The following is a 19,423-nucleotide window of genomic DNA, read 5'->3' as shown; positions in this document are numbered from 1 at the left end:
TTGAGCAGAAAGTGCCAAACTTACCCTTCCTGATGCCGGGGCCCAATTTCAAAGCCCGCTCCTTCACCTCCGACACATGAGAGAGGATCAAACCTTTAGGAGTGGCCTGAGTCTGGCCCATGGTGGAAATCACAGAAGAGAGAGAGAGATGAAAAGGGAGAAGTGAAGATGCCACTCTAAACAATGATAGCCAGTAGGTATGCTTGTGGACGGGTGCCTGTCGTTGCCCAGTTTTTTTTTCTGCGGGGGACGTGAATTTATCTGGGATTCATGCCTGGGACCCCCTTATCCTTACACGGGAGTCTTTCAGCGGCGAGCGCCCTGTGACTTTTAATTGCTCGACCCATGCCCGTGGGGCTTTCTCAGTGGCCGGAGAGAGGGATGGAGAGAGGGGGGAGATACAGAGAATAAATGGAAGGAAAATGAGGAAAGGAAGGTTTTAAAATAGAGAAAAATACAAAACCAGAACCCCCCCACTAAGACAATTAGCACAACCATCAAGCACACGCACCACATTGAATCACATTCGTGTGGACCAGTCCTTCTTTTGCTCAGACGCACGCTGCACTCACCACTCTCACTTTCAGGACCCCCCGAGACTTCTCATGATTCTCCCAAATGGCGTCCACTCAGACTGCCTCAGAGTGACCAGCTCAATCTTTTCCTACTCAGGTGCCAGATTTGATGGCAGGCTTCCTTCCTAGGGCCGAGACACTCGGACCCTAGGGCCAGGGCTGGTTACCTGGACTTTCAACTAGGTGCTGGGACTCAAACCCAGACTTCCTCACTCTGGATTACTAACCCAAGACACAGAGACCCGCCTGCCTCTGCCTCCCGGGTGCTAGAATTAAAGGTGTGTGCCACCATGCCTAGCACCAAAAAAGTTTTTTTTTAAGTGTAGTCTTAGCTGGTCGTGGTGGCGCAATCCTTTAATCCCAGCACTCGGGAGGCAGAGTCAGGCGGATCTTTGTGAGTTCAAGTCCAGCCTGGTCTACATAGTGAGTTCCAGGACAGCTGGGGCTACAGGGAGACCCTGTCTCAAAAAGACCAAAAAATCAAATTTTTTTAAAAATGCAGTCTTGCAAGTGACTTTCCTGACGCTCCCAGTGTTTACTGAAGACTATTGCAGCATCACTGCATCCTTTCCACCAACTATATTCCCTGAGCAATGGTGTGATTCGAAGGCAGAACAGTAAGACCCTAGCAATCCATAGCTGTCTTCTGGTCTATTTCCAGTTTGTTCTAAGGACCTTAGGCCACAATGTTTTGGGGTTTTGTTGTAGTTCAGTTGATGTTTTAATGCGAATTGGTTTCCAACAGTTAAAAATAGGGGATTTGGAGGCTAGAGATACAGTTCAGCAGTTAAGAGCACTGGCTGCTCTTGCGGAGGACTCGGGTTTAATTCCAGCACCCTCATGGTCCTAACAACCTTTTGTAACTCCAGTTCCAGGGGCTCCAATGCCCTCTTCTGTGCCTCCACAAACATTGCATGACATGGGTGCACCTATATACATGCAGACAAAATACTAATACACATAAAATCAAAAAAATTTCAATTTTTTTTTTTTTTTTTTTTTTTTTCCCAACAACACAAACCAGTTTTGGACAGTTGACCCTGGGCTGTGCTTTTTATGTGATGGCACCTCACAGAACATTTTCCTGTGGTCATGGAATTGGTTCCAGGTTTTGCTGAAAAAGGGTACAAGTCATCAAAGTGCTAATTACAATTCCAGCTCCTCTGAGGATGAAGGAAAGAAAATAAATGTTAGATGAGCTCATTGGTGCTAAATAATTGCTGACTTAAGTTTATCTGTAGAAACAAGTTCTGTAATAATTCTTCAAGGTTAAGTTAGTTGCTGACCTAAAAATGCATTTGTTTGTTTATTTGATAGCTGTGTAAACAGAATTTTTATAATGTGCTTTGGTCTGTAAGAGGGATAAGTTTTAGGTGTGCATATGGAATTTCACGGTTGGCTGCTCATGAAAGGCCTTATTTCATTTATTAACAGCTATTAGATGAGAGCGTCCTAAAGTTAATGTTTTTGTAGGCATGATGAGACTGACATTGAACTACTCTAAACTTGTGCTTTCTCTATGTATTTGTTTGAATTTTCCTCATGTTTTCTAGTTTGCCTGTAAGGGATTGTAACCCTCCAGAATGAAGAGACTGTGGTGATTAAGGTGTGTGGCTTCCTGTTTCCAACAGGTGCTCTGGTCATTTTCAGGATTTTATTACCTCACGTTTGTTGTTGCACCACACTTGTCACTTCCACTGTGCTGTTAGTGTAAATGGTAGTTTACATGGGCTCATCACCCCTGGAAGATATTTTTAGTTGAAGCAGGACTTTAACTTTACGGTTATTAAGTCCTGTGGATGGTAGACCCTGAACAAGGGTGATGAGAAAATAAAGAGGTTCCTGTCACTTGGGAAGCCCTTGACCTGTGTATCAGGGTTGGGGTGGCGGTGAGATTTTTGAAGAGTGGATGTCTTTTTTCCTCTCTGTAGGTTTAGAAACAGTTCAGATTTAAGTAAACCTTACTTTTCACTAATATGCTCCCCATGGAAGGAAGCCTGGCTGTTCAAGAGGAATTGAAGATTGGCTAAGCCAGTTTTACCTGTTGTCTTGTAGAGGCAGAGGCTTAAGCATCTTGAAAGAAAGCTTGGTTTTCTGGTTCATGCCAGCCTCGGAGGCTGAGGTCGTATCCTAGGGCACTTTTGACTTTTCTTAAAATCCAATATGAGTGAAGACTTGGTCATTTTTTTTTTTTTTTTGAAGGCATCCATCCACCCTTTCAGCCTCTACATAAACATGCCATTTTTTTTTTCCCAACCACCAGAGGCCTGTCCTTGATGTTATCCAGGGGCTGCCAAACATTTTGGTTCATCAGCTTTTCTTTATTTGTTCATCAGCTGCTTTTGCTTTTGTTTTTGAGCTGGGATCTACAGCTCAGGTTTGCCTCAGACTTGACATTCCCCTGCCTCAGCTTCAACAGTGCTGTGAGTATAGATATGTGCTCCCATGTCTAGCAACTTCCTGAATTTTAGACTTTAACCTTGTGCCTTTTAAAAAAAAATTTATTTACTTATTTTTAGTTTATGTGTATGCGTGTATTGCCTGCATATAGGTAAGTGTTCCTGTGTCGTGCAATGACCTCAGAGGTCAAAAGAGGCTGTCAGATGTCAGAGGTTGTTAGCTGCCACGTGGGTGCTGGAATTCGAACCCAGGTCTTCTGCAAGAACAACCAGTGTTCTTAACTACTGAGCCATCTCTCCAGCCCCAACCTTATGCCTCTTAACTTTTCTTCTGACTTAGTTACTATGTTTTTGGTGTGTCTTTGGTCTAGTTACAGACAACTGAAATTTATTTTTTCTCATTCTTACACATACTTCAGTGCCTTCCAGATATCAGATATACAGTTTAATTCTTTTTTTAATTATTATTTTTTTATGTGTTTGTGTGTATTGCCTGCATGTAGTTAAGTGCACCCATGTTGCGCAGTGCCCACGGAGGTCAGAAGAGACTGTCAGATCCCCTGGGACTGGAGTTACAGACAGTTATCTGCCATGTGGGTGCTAGGATTCGAACCCAGGTCTTCTGCAAGAACAACCAGTGTTCTTAACTGCTGAGCCATCTCTCCAGCCCCGAGTAATTGTAGGAGAGGTCATTACATAGAAGCTAAAGTCTTGTTTCCTTAAGAGACAAAGAGAGGATGGGGGGGCAGAAGAAAGAAGAAAGGAAAAATAATTGAGTGAAATCAAGAAATTATGTAATGATTATTAAAATGATTTTAGTTTGGATGGCAGGTGTGACAAAGTCATTTCAAAGGACACAGTGATGAAGTGATGGTTGCTGGACACTCAGATGACAGAAAAAGGGTCCCTGGGCTAGAGGATCTGCTCGCTTCTCAACTTACCTTGAGAACTGCTCCCCAGGCTGTGGAGGAATCACCTACACCTTGGATCTCAATCTCTTTCCAGTAAAGAATTATACCAGATGGCAAATATTCATCTTTCTCAAAGTTCTGTTTCTTTAAAACTTAATTCTTCAACAACAACAACAACAGCACAACCTTCTAAAATTCATTTGTACAAAAATGCAGATGACTAGGAAATTATGCTTTATAATGTAATGTAGAGCAAGTCTATGATGATAAAAATCGATTGCGAAGTCGTAGATTTGGGCGCTCTGTGTATCACCTTTTTTTCCTGTGTATATAATGAAAAATTTTGTCTTTAAGTTGCCTAAATTCTGGTGCTTGTCTTTCTCTTCCTCCATCACCTGCATAAAGGTAACTACTCTCTAATGGTATTCATCCACAAAATAGAGGCTTTTTTTTTTCTTAGAAATGACACTGCACACATTGTGCTTTGGCTGCTGTGCTCTGATTTTTGCTTTCTCTTGGTCTGCTGTTCCCTCCCTCCCTTCCACCCTCTTTTTCTTCCTCCCTCTCCTTAGAAGCATGAATTAGCCATGATTTGTGGGGTATTTGGGAAAAAAAAAAAGGCTCTGAATAATTTTCTGGTTTAAGGACATTTGAGAGGAATAGTTACCCCCACACTATTATCCAGTGCAGGTTTTCTTGTCCCTGTTAATTGCTGTGATAATGTTTGAGGTCCTCTGACTAGAAGTCCCCCACCCCTTTAATTGAGCCATTAAAAATAACAAATACACACACAGAGAGAAACCCAAACCTTGTTTGTACTGTTTTTGAAAATGTGGAATTATGCTGATACTTTTGCAAGTCATGTTTGTTGTGGAAAGATGTTATACTGGTTAAAAAGCTTCCAGCTTTTAAAGTTGGCCTCAAAACAGTACAATTTCTGTGTATGTTTGTGTGTGTGTGTGTGTGTGTGTGTGTGTGTGTGTGTTTGCATCTATGAAAGTTTTTTTCAATCTGTTTGAACTTAATAACTTTATGACTAGCAAGTTGTTTATTCAGATGTGGGACAGGTTGATTTGGCCGTTGTAGTCTTTTACATTTAGCATTTCATATTAAAATTTGAACCTACTGCACTGTATGTAGTAGTGTTTTGGCCATTTCAGGCTGCAGCCATTAAGTTTTCTAATGCTTCTTGCTACTCAGCTTTGTAATTATTTTCATATGGTTTAGTGTTCATGATTATTCAAGTATAGTCTGATTGAGGGCAGGATTAGAAATAGAATTTTGTGAAGGCTTTTTTAAAGACATGGAAATATTTTTAAGAACTTATAAAATAATTACTTATATGCAGAACATTCATTTTTATAGTTCAAAACTTACATTAGCTTATAAATATGTATAATTTGGTTGGCTAGAACAATGTTCATTTTTGGAATATCAAATTTAAAAGTTATATCATAGTTTCTTCAGATATCATTTAAGTACACTGACTGAATTTACTTTTAAAGGTTTTTATACAGTTATTTGCTAAGATGACTAAATCTAAATTTTTAAAAATAAGTAAAAATGAACATTGCAAAAGAAACTTTCCTGGTCTTGTGTGTTGTTAGTGGCAGAGACCTATCTAGCAGACGCTCATATAAAGAGCAGGAGAAAATTTAGAAAGCATTTCAGATTGAACTTAAATTTAGCCGTTTATCTGTTATTTTGATGCTGGGGATTGACCCCAATACCACACACGTGTTGCGTGATACTCCACCACTGGGCCACACTCCACACCTCACCTTTTTATACTTCACTTTTGACATCTTCATAGCAACCTGAACAATAATTAGGTTGAGACAAATGCTTTTTCTGCTTCCTGCTATCTTCTTTCATGTCACTACCGTCTTTCCTTTAGGGTTTGGTTTTTCCATAATGGCTTAATCTATGGCTGCAAAAGAGTGCTGTGCAGTTGCAGGTGGAGACTGGAGGGGGATGGGAGGAGCCTCTGCACTTGGGCAGAACCCCAGGTATGGGATAGGATGAACACATGGAAACATTTGCAAGAAATTAGAGAATAATTACTTATATGCCAAAAAATTCATCTTTATAGTTCTAAACTTACGTGAGCTTATAAATATGCATCATTTGTTTGACTAAAACAATTTTCATTTTTGTGGTATTAAATTTTAGTTGTATTATAGTTAAGAAGGCAGGTTTTGCCTCATGTTCCTGACCATTTGGTGCTGAAACCAAATGGTTTAAATGATAAACAGATAGTTGTGGATAACTGGGTTGGAATCTGATTCCATGAGGTGACCTTAGAACTACCCCCTCCCACCCCTGTATTCTAAAGATATACGAATGCTGCTGTTGTTGGAGAACTGAACCATTCAAGCCAACTCTAGTTTTTTAAAAAATGGCTCTCCTTTTTTTTTTTTTTACTTTGAGTTTTTTTTTTTTTTTTCAGAGTAACAAGTTTGTGTTTGTCATCCAATCTCATTATTCCTGAGATGTATATTCTTACATCAGTGGGTACATTTATTTCCTGGTACTTTTGAGGAATTTTCCAGATCTCCAGCTACTGTGACACTTTACATTTTGACAATAGCTCTCTTAAAGACATCAAATACTGATTAAGGGTAACACAGAATTTATGCTTCCATTATAAAAGGTTTTCCCATTTTCTAAAAACCCAGGCCTTTCCCATTGTAATCTTACCTTTTTAGGCTACACTTCTGTAAAATCAGGTACCAAATCACAAGAAAATAATTGCAGAGTTAAGTGGCAAAGGGCAGTTTTGATTCATTTGTAAGTGGCAAAAGAAAGAATATTGGACACACTGCTCTTTGAGTAGGATTTTCTCTGCTGGTTCTTTTCCTCTAAAAGATGCAAGGGTTTGCTTCATAAATAGTATATCATTTGCACAATTAAAAATTCCAAAGTGACATTTTTATAATTGAAAATGACAGCTAGAGAAATATAGGCCCTTTAAGAACTTTGCTAATTGTTTTCTTCCATTTCTTGGCAGATATTCAAAATTGATAGTTTATTTAATAATTAATTTTTGAGATACTCTCGTGTACTTCAGGCTGGCCTCAAATTCCCTATTTAGCAGAGTATGACCTTGAACTTGTGATCTCCTGCCTTCCCAAGTGCAGCACCATACCCAGTTTTATGTGGTGCTGAGGATGTAACCCAGGGCGTCCTGTGTACTAGCAAGCACTCTCTCAGCTGAACCCTTAGTCTTACTTATTTTAAATCCTATTTACAGTATTTGGTTAGTTATGAATATTAAGTTTCCCTTCCTAATGATTCTGATACTGTGGAAATGAAAACAGAAGAATTACTTTCTGAAGTGTTTTTACTAAGTTGGAAACAATCATCCTGAGTGAAATAACTGAGGTCAGAAAACTAGTTAGGTACCAGGAGGGAAATAATGGACTAGGAAGGGTTAAATGGAGTAGAGACTAGGGGGGCTTATAGGGAGGGATAACTAATACTAAAGCCTTTCGAAAAAGTCATGCAGAAACCTACTCTAGATGCTTCTTAAAATATATATATATACACACATATGTAAGAAGAGTTTAAATGGAGTTACCCTAAAATGGGAAGGGGGACAATCCCCCTACCAAACACTACAGATTAGCAATTAAATAGCCTAATGTCAGGAATGGACTCCCTCTTTTGGAGTTGTTGCCCAAGAAGGTGCATAGACCCTCAAACAGCACTAGCTATTGCTGTTGCTCTTGTTTACCCTCTAGAACTTGATGGTAAGACCCTATTACTGAAGACACTACATATGTGAGTTGTAGAACAAAGATGGTGTTGGTAGTTTTAAAGCTCCTCAGTGATTTCTGTGTGCAGCCAAGGCCGAGAGCCACTGCTTTAGAATAAAGTTGGAAGTAGCATCCCTTACATTAACTATACATAATGTTGGCACTTAAGTAGGTTTTCTTCCTTAACTAAGGTTTTCTTCCTTACGTCATTATCAGGTAAAGAAAAATTTAGGATTGCCCAAAATGTGAAACTTAGCTAATTTGGTTAAATGGTTTAATATTTTGAATTCAGAATCCCTGTTTAAATATTTTAATATTTTTATTTTATGTGTAGGAGTGTATTGCCTACATGTATGTAAGTGCACCTATGTGGTGCAATACTTATAGAGGTCAGGAGAAGGCATTAGAACCCCTGGGACTAGAGCAGGTATGGTTATTAGCTTCCATGGTGGTTCTGGGAACTGAACCCAGGTCCTCTTCAAAAGCAGCCAGTGTTGTTAGCCACTGAGCTATCTCTCCAGTCCCCCTTAGAATCCAATTAAAATCTTCCCTTTCAGTAACAAAATCTATTTCCTTTTAGAGCTTTGTGAATATGGATGCCAGAGACAAAAGAATAAGGCTGTTAAGTTTTTCCTAGTTCTTCTATTTTTAAATTTGTAGTTTCTTTTCTCGTTTTTGACCCCTTTGTATGTGTAGATATTAGACTCTTTCAAGTCTTTGAGGCAGCTTAGCAGGATTCATAGAGCATGACAAGGGGTGTCAACAAAACACAGCTGGATGGTTAGGAGAGCACTGTGGGAAGATGGAAAGGGTGTAGTAAAGCTGACTCCTGACTCTTCATCATGCCATCTGTGTTTGGCAAATGACCTTGAGCCAGCAAGTCCATTGAGTGTGTCAGATGTCCCTTCTCTGGGAAAACGTGAACATTCTACCAAAGTCGACTCTGTGGACTATGTGCATTTAAGGCTGGAACACTCCAGTGATCAACATGAAGACACTCAAATACAAAGGAGTAATTGAGTCACTGAGGGGAGCCGCCTGGGTTGCTTTTAACATAATGTCACATAAGTGCTAGATGGTCTACAAGGATGTTTATAATCTCCTTTTGTTCCTTTTATAATGTTCCTATGTGGATGGTAATACTAATCTCACTTTATAGAAAGGGAAATTGGGGCTCAGAAAAGATGGTAGCCTTGCAACTACCTGGGATCACAGGTATGCACCAACATGCCCGGCTGTATAGCTCTTCTTAAGTAGTTCTTAGAGGATCAGATCCTTGTTAGTTGAAGTTCCTCTTTGTTCAGTACTGTTTATAGGGGAAATAATTTGGGTGTGGGAATAAAGACCATATAGCAGTATAAGAAAATCTCTCTTAAATGCTATGTTAATTTCTCCATTTTGCAGTGGGATATTTGTCGTCTAAAACTTTTATATTTTCATGGTAGCAAACTTTGTGTGTGTGTGTGCACGTGCACGTGTTCTCAGGATCTCCCTTGAACTTCTTACGCCTACTTAAGAGGCCTATGTAAGGTTGGGTATATAACTCAGTTGGTACAGTGCTTTCCTAGCATGTACGAAGGCCTGTGTTCCATCCCTAGCATGGCTACATAGTGAGTTCGAGGTCAGCCATGCTTACATGAGACCCTGTCAAGACGAGAGAGAGAGAGAGAGAGAGAGAGAGAGAGAGAGAGAGAGGAAGGAGAGATCATTATCTATCTGTCTATCTATCTATCATCTGTCTATCTATCTATCTATCATCTATCTCTCTATCTATCATCTATCTAATCAATCATCTATCTATCATCTATCTATCATCTATCTATCTATCTATCTATCATCTATCTAATCAATCATCTATCTATCATCTATCTATCTATCTATCATCTATCAATCATCTATCTATCATCTAACAATCTATCATATATCTGTCATCTATCTATCTATCATCTATCTATCCTATCTATCTATCTATTATCTATCTATCTATCTATCTATCTATCTATCTATCTATCTATCTATCATCAATCATCCATCCATCCATCCATCATCATCTATCTATGCAGAGAGGAGAGAGGTGTGCCTCAGCCACAGCAGCAGTGTCAACAATGTTAGGGTATCCTTTGGTCTGTCTTCCCATGTGGCCCCATAGAGAAGTGTTGTGTCAGGTTCTGGTGCCTTAGTGGCCACCCTGCCTGTCTTAGGGTCAGTTTCATTCCTGAGAAATGTCACTTGCAATTGGTGCATTTCCAGTGAAAGTGCACGAGTAGATTGGAGCCTATGCCGTAGCTTGTGTGCACTTGATGACACATCTGAATCCTTTTCACTGACTCCCAGGAAGTCACTGTGAATGTCCTTAGCCACAGCCTGGGTTCAAACTATGATTTTTCAATGTTGACATCCTGTTCCCTGTCCCTGTGAATTTTTAAACTTTCACTTGTCCCAGTGAAATCTAAACTGTCTTAATACTTGTTTCCCTACTTCTATACCTGCCTCCTGCCCTTCTCTACAGTTCCCAGTCAGCCAGGCAGTGCCTTTGGGCCTGTCTTTCTACCTGGCCTAGTCATGGCAGCATTTGTGCTTGTTCTCTTGCCTTCATTCTTCTGTGACACCTGCTCACCTCCAAACTCAGTCTGCAGCATTACCACTCAAAACTGGGTTTCTGGACTCAACATTAGCATTGCTGGGGAACCTGCTAGGACGCACCCTAGGCCTTCCGCAAGACCTGCCATGCAGAACCTGCTCATTTCTGTGCTCCCTATGTGACCCCAGGGTGCACATAGTAGTTTCAGAAGCCTGGCTCCAGTACTTCTGCTTGAGTTGTTACCAAGTTAAGGGAATTAGAAGTAGATCTTTCTATAGGAAAAATTAGACAAAAAGTTTTCATTATGTTTATTAGTTCATTCTTGGGCAATACACCAATTTTTGAGAAAAGAACAAATGACTATATTGGGGAATAAATGTCTTTCTTAATAATGTGAATGAAGTTAGGGCATTGGGGAAAGAGTGAATAACTTAATTGATATGACTATTACAAGGGGAATTCAAATAGCAGCCTCACAACTATTTGAAAAGTAGACTGACTCCCTCCCTCCGTCCCTCCCTCCCTCCCTCCGTCGCTCCCTCCCTCTCTTCTTCCTTTCCTCCTTTCTTCCTTTTTTCCTGATGCTGAGGATGACCCCTATGCTCTATTGAGCTATACCCCAAGTCTAGAGGGAATCATTTTGTGAGACTGTTTAATTCATGAAATATTTGTGTTTTTCAACTTTTTACTTTTTAAAACCTCTCTAGAAGGCAACTAAACCAAATGTTAATATATAAATGAAGGTATGGAAAGGCCTGTAGAGGACCTCATTTCTTCGTTTAAGGGTATTTCTATCCCCTTTTAGGTTCTGTGATAGCACAGGTAACAGACACAGCGACTTGTTTTCATTATGCCATTGAGCATTAGAGGTCCCACTGCATGAGAAGGCTGTGAAGTGACATGGAAGGGATGGGAGTGTGGGATAGGACCCTGGCCAAGTGGTGAATGACTGATGCTGCATGGTAGAAAAATGGGAGGTTGTGAGCCACAGCACTGATGCAAACCCCCTGCCAACTCCTTAATCCTTGTTTGAGCTGTCTTGACACTTCTTCTGTGGTTGTATTGGTTGAGCCTGATTTGTGATGAGCCCCACTTGATTTTTATGGAAGGAGTATAAATGCATCTTTAACTCTCACCAGCAAACTTCCTTATGCAACAGATGGTGATTAAACCAGAAAGCCACAATTGGCCAAATTGCAGAAAATAAGAGATTGTAGAAAGCTTATCCATGAATAGGACACCTAGCAAACCTCTGCCGCCCAAGGCTCAAAGATCATTGCAGGAGAGGGATGGAAAGATTGTAAGATCCAGAGGTGGTGGATTGCCATATGGAAACAGAGTTTTCCCGATACCTGGGAAGTTACTCATATGAACTCACAGAAATGGCAACAGCATACACAAGACCCATGCAAGCTCAAGCCAGACAAAATTCCAGCATAGACGGAGGAAGTGGATAAGAAGCCTCAACCTTAGCTGAGGAACTGTTGGCAACCAATAACTACTGGGAGAGGGAGAGTTGGTTTTCTTTAAGTGTGTGGTGCTAGATATGTTAACCAGGCTCCAGCGGATGGGCACATACTGAAGGACACTTGGGAACACAAAACTTGTCTCCATAGGCTTTAATATATATGATCGAGTACATGAAATCAGATGGGTGCTAAAAGAGGGGTATAGATAGGGGAGAGGGTATAAATATGATCAAAATATATTTTATAAAATTTGCAAAAACCTAATTTAAAAAAAAAAGAATTTGATAAGGTACACAGTTCGCGCGCGCGCGCGCGCACACACACACACACACACACAAATTTGCTCACTGTGATATCAAAACACTTGATACATTGGTTGTGTAGGATATGATACCACAGACATTTAATGCAGGGAGATAAAAATCATAATTTTTTTCAAGGTCAAATAATTTATTTACATGAGCATTGGCTGTTGATTGTGCATTTTGATTAATAATTCAGAGGTAAGAGGCTAGGACATTTCTTACACTGACTATGGCATGAGAATTCAGAGCAAACCTGCATTCAAGACCTTCTGCTCCCGTTCTGTCTAAGTTGGACCTTGTCCGATATTCACGGCCCTGGGGAGGGGCATCACCACATCCACACTGGTCAGATGCTGATGACTTGGAGAAGCAAAGACTGGGGAAGTGTTCTGTCTCTTCTCTGGAAGTCTCTCATGACAGAAGAACCTGACACTTGAAGCAGATGCAAACTGGTCTTCAGGTTTCAGATCATGTTCAAGGGGTGAGAATTGTTGAAAAGTGTCAGATCTAGAAAACGAGCTGAGGGGATTGAGGAAGGAATGCTTCTGTGAATGATGCAGAGAGAATAGAGAAGTGAGTGAGCTTCTTCAGAGCTTGCTCTGGGTAGGAAGCACGTCCAATATACATATAGCTTAGGTGTGTATATGTATGTGTTACATGTTCCTGTATTTCAGCCAAGTTATCTGATATGCACAATCTTTTTGGTAATTTGAGGATTAGGAAATACTAGAGATACAAAATAGCCCAAATTGGAATGCAGTGGTCAGGTAACTGAGATAACTCCTGGTTAAGTAGAAGAGCACGATAACAGAATGTATTTAAAGTAGAATGTTGAGTTGCTCTTTTCTTTCATGATGAATGTCTAACATCATGCATGAGGCTGCCTTGATGACTGAGGGCATTCTTTCGGTGTTTCCATGGCACTGTGAAAATGACCAGTGATGATCAGGTACCTTTTTTAAAAAAAAAAACTTAAAAAAATTTTTTTATTTATTATTTTTATTTTCTGTGTATGCATGTATTGCCTGCATGTAGGTAGTGCACCTGTGTTGTGCAATGCTCGTGGAGGTCAGAAGAGACTGTTGGATCCCCTGGGTCTGGAGTTACGGACAGTTGTTGGCTGCCATGTGGGTGCTGGGATTTGAACCCGGGTCTTCTGCAGGAACAGCTAGTGTTCTTAACCACTGAGCTATCTCTCCATCCCTGGTCAGGGACCTTTAAGTGAGAGTTAACATTCCACTGTAACTTTATGGGAGTTACCTGGGCATGTCTTGAAAAACCAAGCTGAAACCAACAAGATCTTGAACATTGCAAGAAAATGTGCTTTGTTGAAGTTTTTCATTTGTTTTAGTTAATCTTTGCCCATTTATGTCTTTACATAAAACTTTGTCTCTGTAGCAGTGTTTCCAAATTGTGACCCACAGAGCAGTATGAATCAAAGTATGACATTTATGTACTGTAGGATGTCTTAGAACCTTTAACAATGCTTTTCTTCGCAGTGTCTCTTTCAGAGTGAGACATTGCATCTGATGGTTCCCAAGCTTATTTTACTTTGTCTCCCTACCTCTCCTTTCCTTTGGTCTTCAGGGGCTATTTACCATGGCAGATAGTTGGATAGTTTGGTAAATGATAACTCTGGCACTTTCACATGCACTTTCTCATTTTCCACCACCACAGTTTTAAAAAAACAAACAGTTTTGGTGTCTCCTTTTGGATGAGAAGTAGAGAGCTGAGGCTGTCACCAGGGCCCAGTTGTCCTGTAGCTTGCCTAGGCTTCTCTCTGGCAAGACGTCAGTTCAGGCATACTGCAGGGCATTTGGCTTGCATCTTGAGGGTCTTCAGGTAACACACTGGGATGAATTTTCTGTGTCCTGTGGCTGGCAAGAGATATGTTTAACTAAGCAGTCCACCCCAGGTATGGTCCTCTAGCACACCACTGTCTCTGCTCCAGCCGCCTATGCAAGGTCTTCTGGAAAGCCTTTGGCCTTTTCTTCTCCCTGGAGAAGTGTCTTGGGAGAACTGTAATTTCTTGAAGTCCATTGTTTCAACAGTCTGATAACCAAAGGGAGAGACACACAAGGCAGGATTGTTATAGCACTATGTCATGTTTTCCTTTTTTTTTCTTCCAGAAAGAAATTCAAGCCATGAGTCAGTGCAGCCACCCCAACGTGGTGACTTATTACACCTCCTTTGTGGTCAAAGATGAACTTTGGCTGGTTATGAAATTATTAAGTGGCGGTAAGTGAGTTTCATTATTGTTTGCTTATTTTCTTTTACCCCATGTTTTGTGGGAGCCTACATATTGAATAAGGTGTTAGACTGGATTCCCTCAATCCCAGATTTGAAAGCTTTGTTGGAAAGGCCAGGTGCCTTAATATTCAAAGCCTTTCATAATTGGTTTCATGTTTTGGAGTTTCTGTGTCCCCTTCTCCGTGCATTAAGTATCTCCACTTCTTAGGTTAGGTGAGGCTCAGGCCCCTAAATATGCTGTCTCCTCAGATGCCTCCCCAATCCTCTCCTTCACCTTAGATGTTTCTCCTTTTTCCATGTAACGAAGTCCTAAGATCATCCCCTCTGTAGTCACCACTTACTCTCTTCAAAATCATTGGCCACTCTTCATTATTTGTGTGTCCCTCCCCCTCTTTTTCGTAGTGTTGAAGATCAAACCCAGGGCCTGGCAAGTACTTTAGCACTCTACTGAACTGTACTTCAGCCTAGTCCTTTCTCTTTAAAGTCCCTTTTAACATCTTTTGAGTCTTTAGCATATCACATTCTGTGATGAAGGAAGAGTTTTATAGACTTGAATAATGCAAAGTGGCTAGTGTGATTCAGGGCCCAAGCTTCTATTCCAAGTTACTTCAACCGTATTAAAGCCATCTGTAGTGGTTGGTAGCTATCATATTGGTCAGTACAGAAAGTGTGGACCCCATGAAGAAAGAATCATCCGATGAACTTCACTCATTGAACCTGGCCTCCTGTGAGTGCTCAGTATATTTTGTTTTAGTTGACATGGAGAGAAATGCATGCCACCATATTGGCTTGCAGTGTTGACCCAGGGTGGCACTATGCTCATTCTGTTGTACTTGGGAAGATATTGGTCTCTAGTCTCAGAACTCTTAAGTTAATGACAGTTTACTTTGTAAGGCTCTTTTATATCCATGCTTTTAATTAAAAACAATCTCAGTATCAGAGAGGGAATGGAAGTAATAGCCATTAAGTATTTTGGACACTTATTCTGTGGCAAGATCCTATTCAAGGAAATTCATTACTTATCTCATTCTATCTTAACAATGTCCCCAAATGGACAGTGTTTTCACCATCTCCATTATTCGTAAACTGCACTGAAACTCATGGGTGTTATGTAAGGCCTCCCAGGTCTCCTTCTCACACACAGTAACTGACTTGCAAAAAACACAGATTTAAAAACTGTGTTACATTACAAATATTCTCACCTCCATTTTACAGTCCTGAATCTTGAAGCTTAGAAAGCCCAGTGGTTTCCTTAGCAAGCCCACATCATTTCTGTGTTGGTCTCTCTGTGGTGTATAAACCTCTGAGCATGAAGAATGGCTTTGGAGAACATTTCTATGGTGACTCTATAAATCCCAAACTAGTATAGTTAAAATCACATTTCAGAGCCCATTAAAAATATTTTATTTATTATTTACATATACGAGTGTATTGCCTGAATGTATATAAGTGCACCTATAGTCATATAATGCCCACAGAGGTCAGAAGAGGGCGTTGGATTTCCCTGGAACTGGAGTTCTAGACAGTTGTTAGCCTCAAGTGGGTTCTGGGAATTGAACCCAGGTCCTCTGCAAGAGCAGCCAGTGCTCTTAACCACTGAGCCATCTATCCAGCCCTGAGAGCCCATTTAAATCTTCAGACCCAGTTCCAGCTAAAACTAAATTAGGGATATATTTTAATTAGTTATTATTTTTTTTAAAAAAGAAATCTCTTAGACCATGCAGAGTGCCCAACATGAGATGGCGAGAGTCACTGTAGTTGACTTGAGTATGTGGGTCTCAGTGGAGTCGGGGATGGTGTGGTTCTGCTCTTCCCCCCTCCCTTAGCTCTGATTTTTAAATTTTATTTATTTTGAGTTTCTATTTAAGCTTCTAATTAAAAAGGAAAGAGAAAAGGCAAAGGAAGCCTCACAGAGCTGAATCAGTAGCTTTGGGCTTCTTTTTTCCTTTCATGAGTGACAGTGCTTACAACTGGGTGTGGGAGAGTCTTGTGACTTCTACTACCTCAGAGAAAATGGAAGTTCTGGTGACCCAGACCTTGATTAGTTGCAAATTCTCTGTTTGTCTTTAATTCAGTTAGCCTTTCACATTCATAAATTTGAGAACATCTCTGATTTCTTTTCTGGTACCAGATAGAAAATGCATTGTCTATGTAAGAGTCCAGCCCTGACTCTCAGGGCATTAAAAGGGAAGAGGAATAGGTTTAGAGCAGGCTTCCACAGGGGAATATGGACAGATAAGGACTCTTGTTCATTTTTCCTTTGGAAGGCCAGAAATACATTTATGCTGGTTAGGGTATAATTTTATAAGAATAAAACAAATGTTTTGTAGAGTCATTGTTTTTCTAAATGACCCGGAAAATCTTAAAGTTGATGCATAAACACATACTTTCTTCTTTTCAAGGAGGGAAATATACATTAATATTTTTCCCTATGTTTTACCACATGGAATCTCCTAATGAGGGGCAGCGGGCAGTTAGTTTGGTTCAATAATATCTGATGGGGAAACTCAATCCTCTTAGTTAATCATAAAGAGCCTAGAGCCAAATTCTAAGCCATTTGTTAATTCTTCAGAAATGTTGAATCCCCAGGTAATTACGGCTTTAAAAATAACCCTGAGGTTTAGGATATTAATAACTGTGTGTTGAAACATGAATTCACAGTGCCCAAGATACCAATCTGTATATAGTAACGAAGCACTAGGTATTTATTTATTTAATCCATGCATAAAGCATCAGATGAAAATAAGAGCTGCTGGAGTCACACAAAGGAGTTTTTTGGTTATCGGCAGAGGTTTGTTTTGGGTGATCAGGAAAGGCTGTCTTCATCTCTCTTCAGTTCTTTACTGTCTTTCCTCTGGCCTCTTGAACAGTCTTTTTGGTTCCTCACTTCTCTTTTTTTTCTTCTTTTTAGAAGATATCTTCTATAATGTGGGTTTTTTTTTTTTTTGTATTCTTTAAAAATATGTATTTTAAACTGTGTTACACAAGCTGTTCCTGAATTCCTGGGCTCTTATCCTGTCTCAACCGTCTGAGCTGCTAGAACCACACCTAGTTTAAAAAAATTTTTTACACTATTTGTTTATTTGTGTGTGTGTGTGTGTGTGTGTGTGTGTGTGTGTTGCCCATGCCATGGCATATACATGGACCACTTGTGGGAGTCTGTTCTCTGCCTCTGCTGTTGTGAATTCTGGGGATCAAAATCAGGTCCTCAGATTTGTCAGCAAGTACCCTTACCTGATGAGCCATCTTGCTGGCCATTCAAATTAAAAAAAAAATTTTAATTTTTCAGATGTGTTGGGAATCTAACGTAGGAGCTTTTAAAAATAGGATTCTCTAGAGGAACAGATTCAATGGGGGAAAATATATAAGCTATACACATATAATTATAAAAGAAATTAATTTCATTGGCTTAAATGAGTAGAGACTGAGTAGTTCTACAATGGGTGTCTGTACACTGGAGAGGCAGAAGTCTTAGAAGTTGGGTACCAGTGGTGCATCTGAGACTGAAGACCTGGAAAGCTCCTTGGGGAGTTGCTGGTGTGCATCTGCTTTGAAAGGCCTGTGTCCATGGGATGGACGGCAGCAGCAGTAGACTCACTCAGGAGAGTAGAACTTGCACATATTGGTTGGCTTTCTCTTTTTTCATGTTTATTCTATCTGGGGCCCCAGTGTATTGGGTGATATTACCTACATTCAGGGCAGGTCTTTTTCTCTCAGTTACTGCCTCATGTGCCAATCATCACTGGACATATTCTCACACAGACACACCCTGAAGTGTACTTTACTGATAATGTCTTAGGCATCTCTCAATTCAGTGAAGCTGATAGGCAAGATTAACCATCATAGCCTTGTACAGAGCTACAACCCCAGCTCCTGGTTCCTGACTTTTTTAAAGGACTTATTGTTATTTATGTAATGTGTGTGTCTGCCATGTGTGTGTAGGTAACTGCAGAGGCCAGAAGAGGGCATTGGATTCCCTAAAGCTGGAGTTAAAGTTAATTGTGAGCCACCCAATCATGTGGGTGTTGGGAACTGAACTCTGGTCCTCTGGAAAAGCAGAAAGCTCTTTTAACCACTGAGCCATTCCCTGGTTACTGACTGTTAATGAGAATCCTTCTTAAGTTCATACTGAAAGTGCTCTTGCTAATTTATTAATAAATTTAGTGTTTCTGGTTTTGGGGATGCCATTCAATTGTTCATATTTTTTGGGAATACTGGCATTAAGTAAACAGATTCTGTTTTGATGTTCCCATTTAATGTTGTAACAGAGGGATCTTAAGCTATAATCTATTATAAAATTACCTTTCCAATTCTTCTGTGTGTGTCCACTCAGGTTCAATGTTGGATATCATCAAATATATCGTCAACCGAGGCGAGCACAAGAATGGAGTTCTGGAAGAGGCAATAATAGCAACAATTCTTAAGGAAGTTTTAGAAGGCTTAGACTATCTGCACAGGAATGGTCAGATTCATAGGTATGGTTTCTGTACAATCCAACTCTTCGTATGTTTAGCTCATTTGTAAAGAATTTTAAGAAAGTCTGTGTTGCAGGCAGGTTTGGTATTAATTAAAAAGAAAAACATAAACCCCAAAAGAAGAAATTTTAACACATTTCATCTGAATCCTTGGGGTTGGCTTATGTGCTTTAACTGAAATAAAGCTGAATATAGTATGCGCCAAGTGAACTCATTAACAAATTAGTCAACATAATTACTCTTGAGGTGTACTTAATTGAACTGAATGGCATTTCTCTCTTTCAAATAAAAACAAGACCGGGACATTATAATACGTTAACTTTTTGACCTGGTGGTGAGAGGGAAGGAGGAGGCACTAACTTCCTCTTCTATAACATATAATGCTAATATTTGAAATGGATAGCACAGAATATGACTGCCTGATGTTTCAGAAACAATATTACTCTGGCTCTTAAGAATTGTACAAATAGACAACCATTTATCAATAATACTCATAATGTGATTGTTCTAGCCTAAACCTGAGAGAACTGTGTATTTAATGGTCTGTACTTTTTTATACGTAGAAAAGAAAAATATTACTTTAGAAATTAAATTTATAAATTATCATTTTCTTTAAATCGTAAGATGGATCTGCACAACTTCCATACAGTGAAGAAATACCACTTAAAATATTATAATTAATATTTATCCTTGGTATCTC

General features: G+C 39.9%; 1 protein-coding gene across 1 annotated transcript in view; it reads left to right on the top strand.

Annotated features, from left to right (window-relative positions):
- The window catches only part of Stk39 (serine/threonine kinase 39), a 331,576-nt gene that overhangs the window by 75,826 nt on the left and 236,327 nt on the right, over nucleotides 1-19,423 (top strand). The window contains exons 7-8 of the mRNA XM_008849922.3: nucleotides 14,128-14,236; nucleotides 18,582-18,723. Coding sequence (XP_008848144.1) covers nucleotides 14,128-14,236; nucleotides 18,582-18,723 — 251 coding nt within the window. The remainder of the gene's footprint in view (nucleotides 1-14,127; nucleotides 14,237-18,581; nucleotides 18,724-19,423) is intronic.

The sequence above is a fragment of the Nannospalax galili genome, unplaced genomic scaffold (genome assembly GCF_000622305.1).
Source record: "Nannospalax galili isolate Female #2095 unplaced genomic scaffold, S.galili_v1.0 scaffold165, whole genome shotgun sequence".
Lineage (NCBI taxonomy): Eukaryota > Metazoa > Chordata > Mammalia > Rodentia > Spalacidae > Nannospalax > Nannospalax galili.
This window is presented reverse-complemented; position numbering and strand designations above follow the sequence as displayed.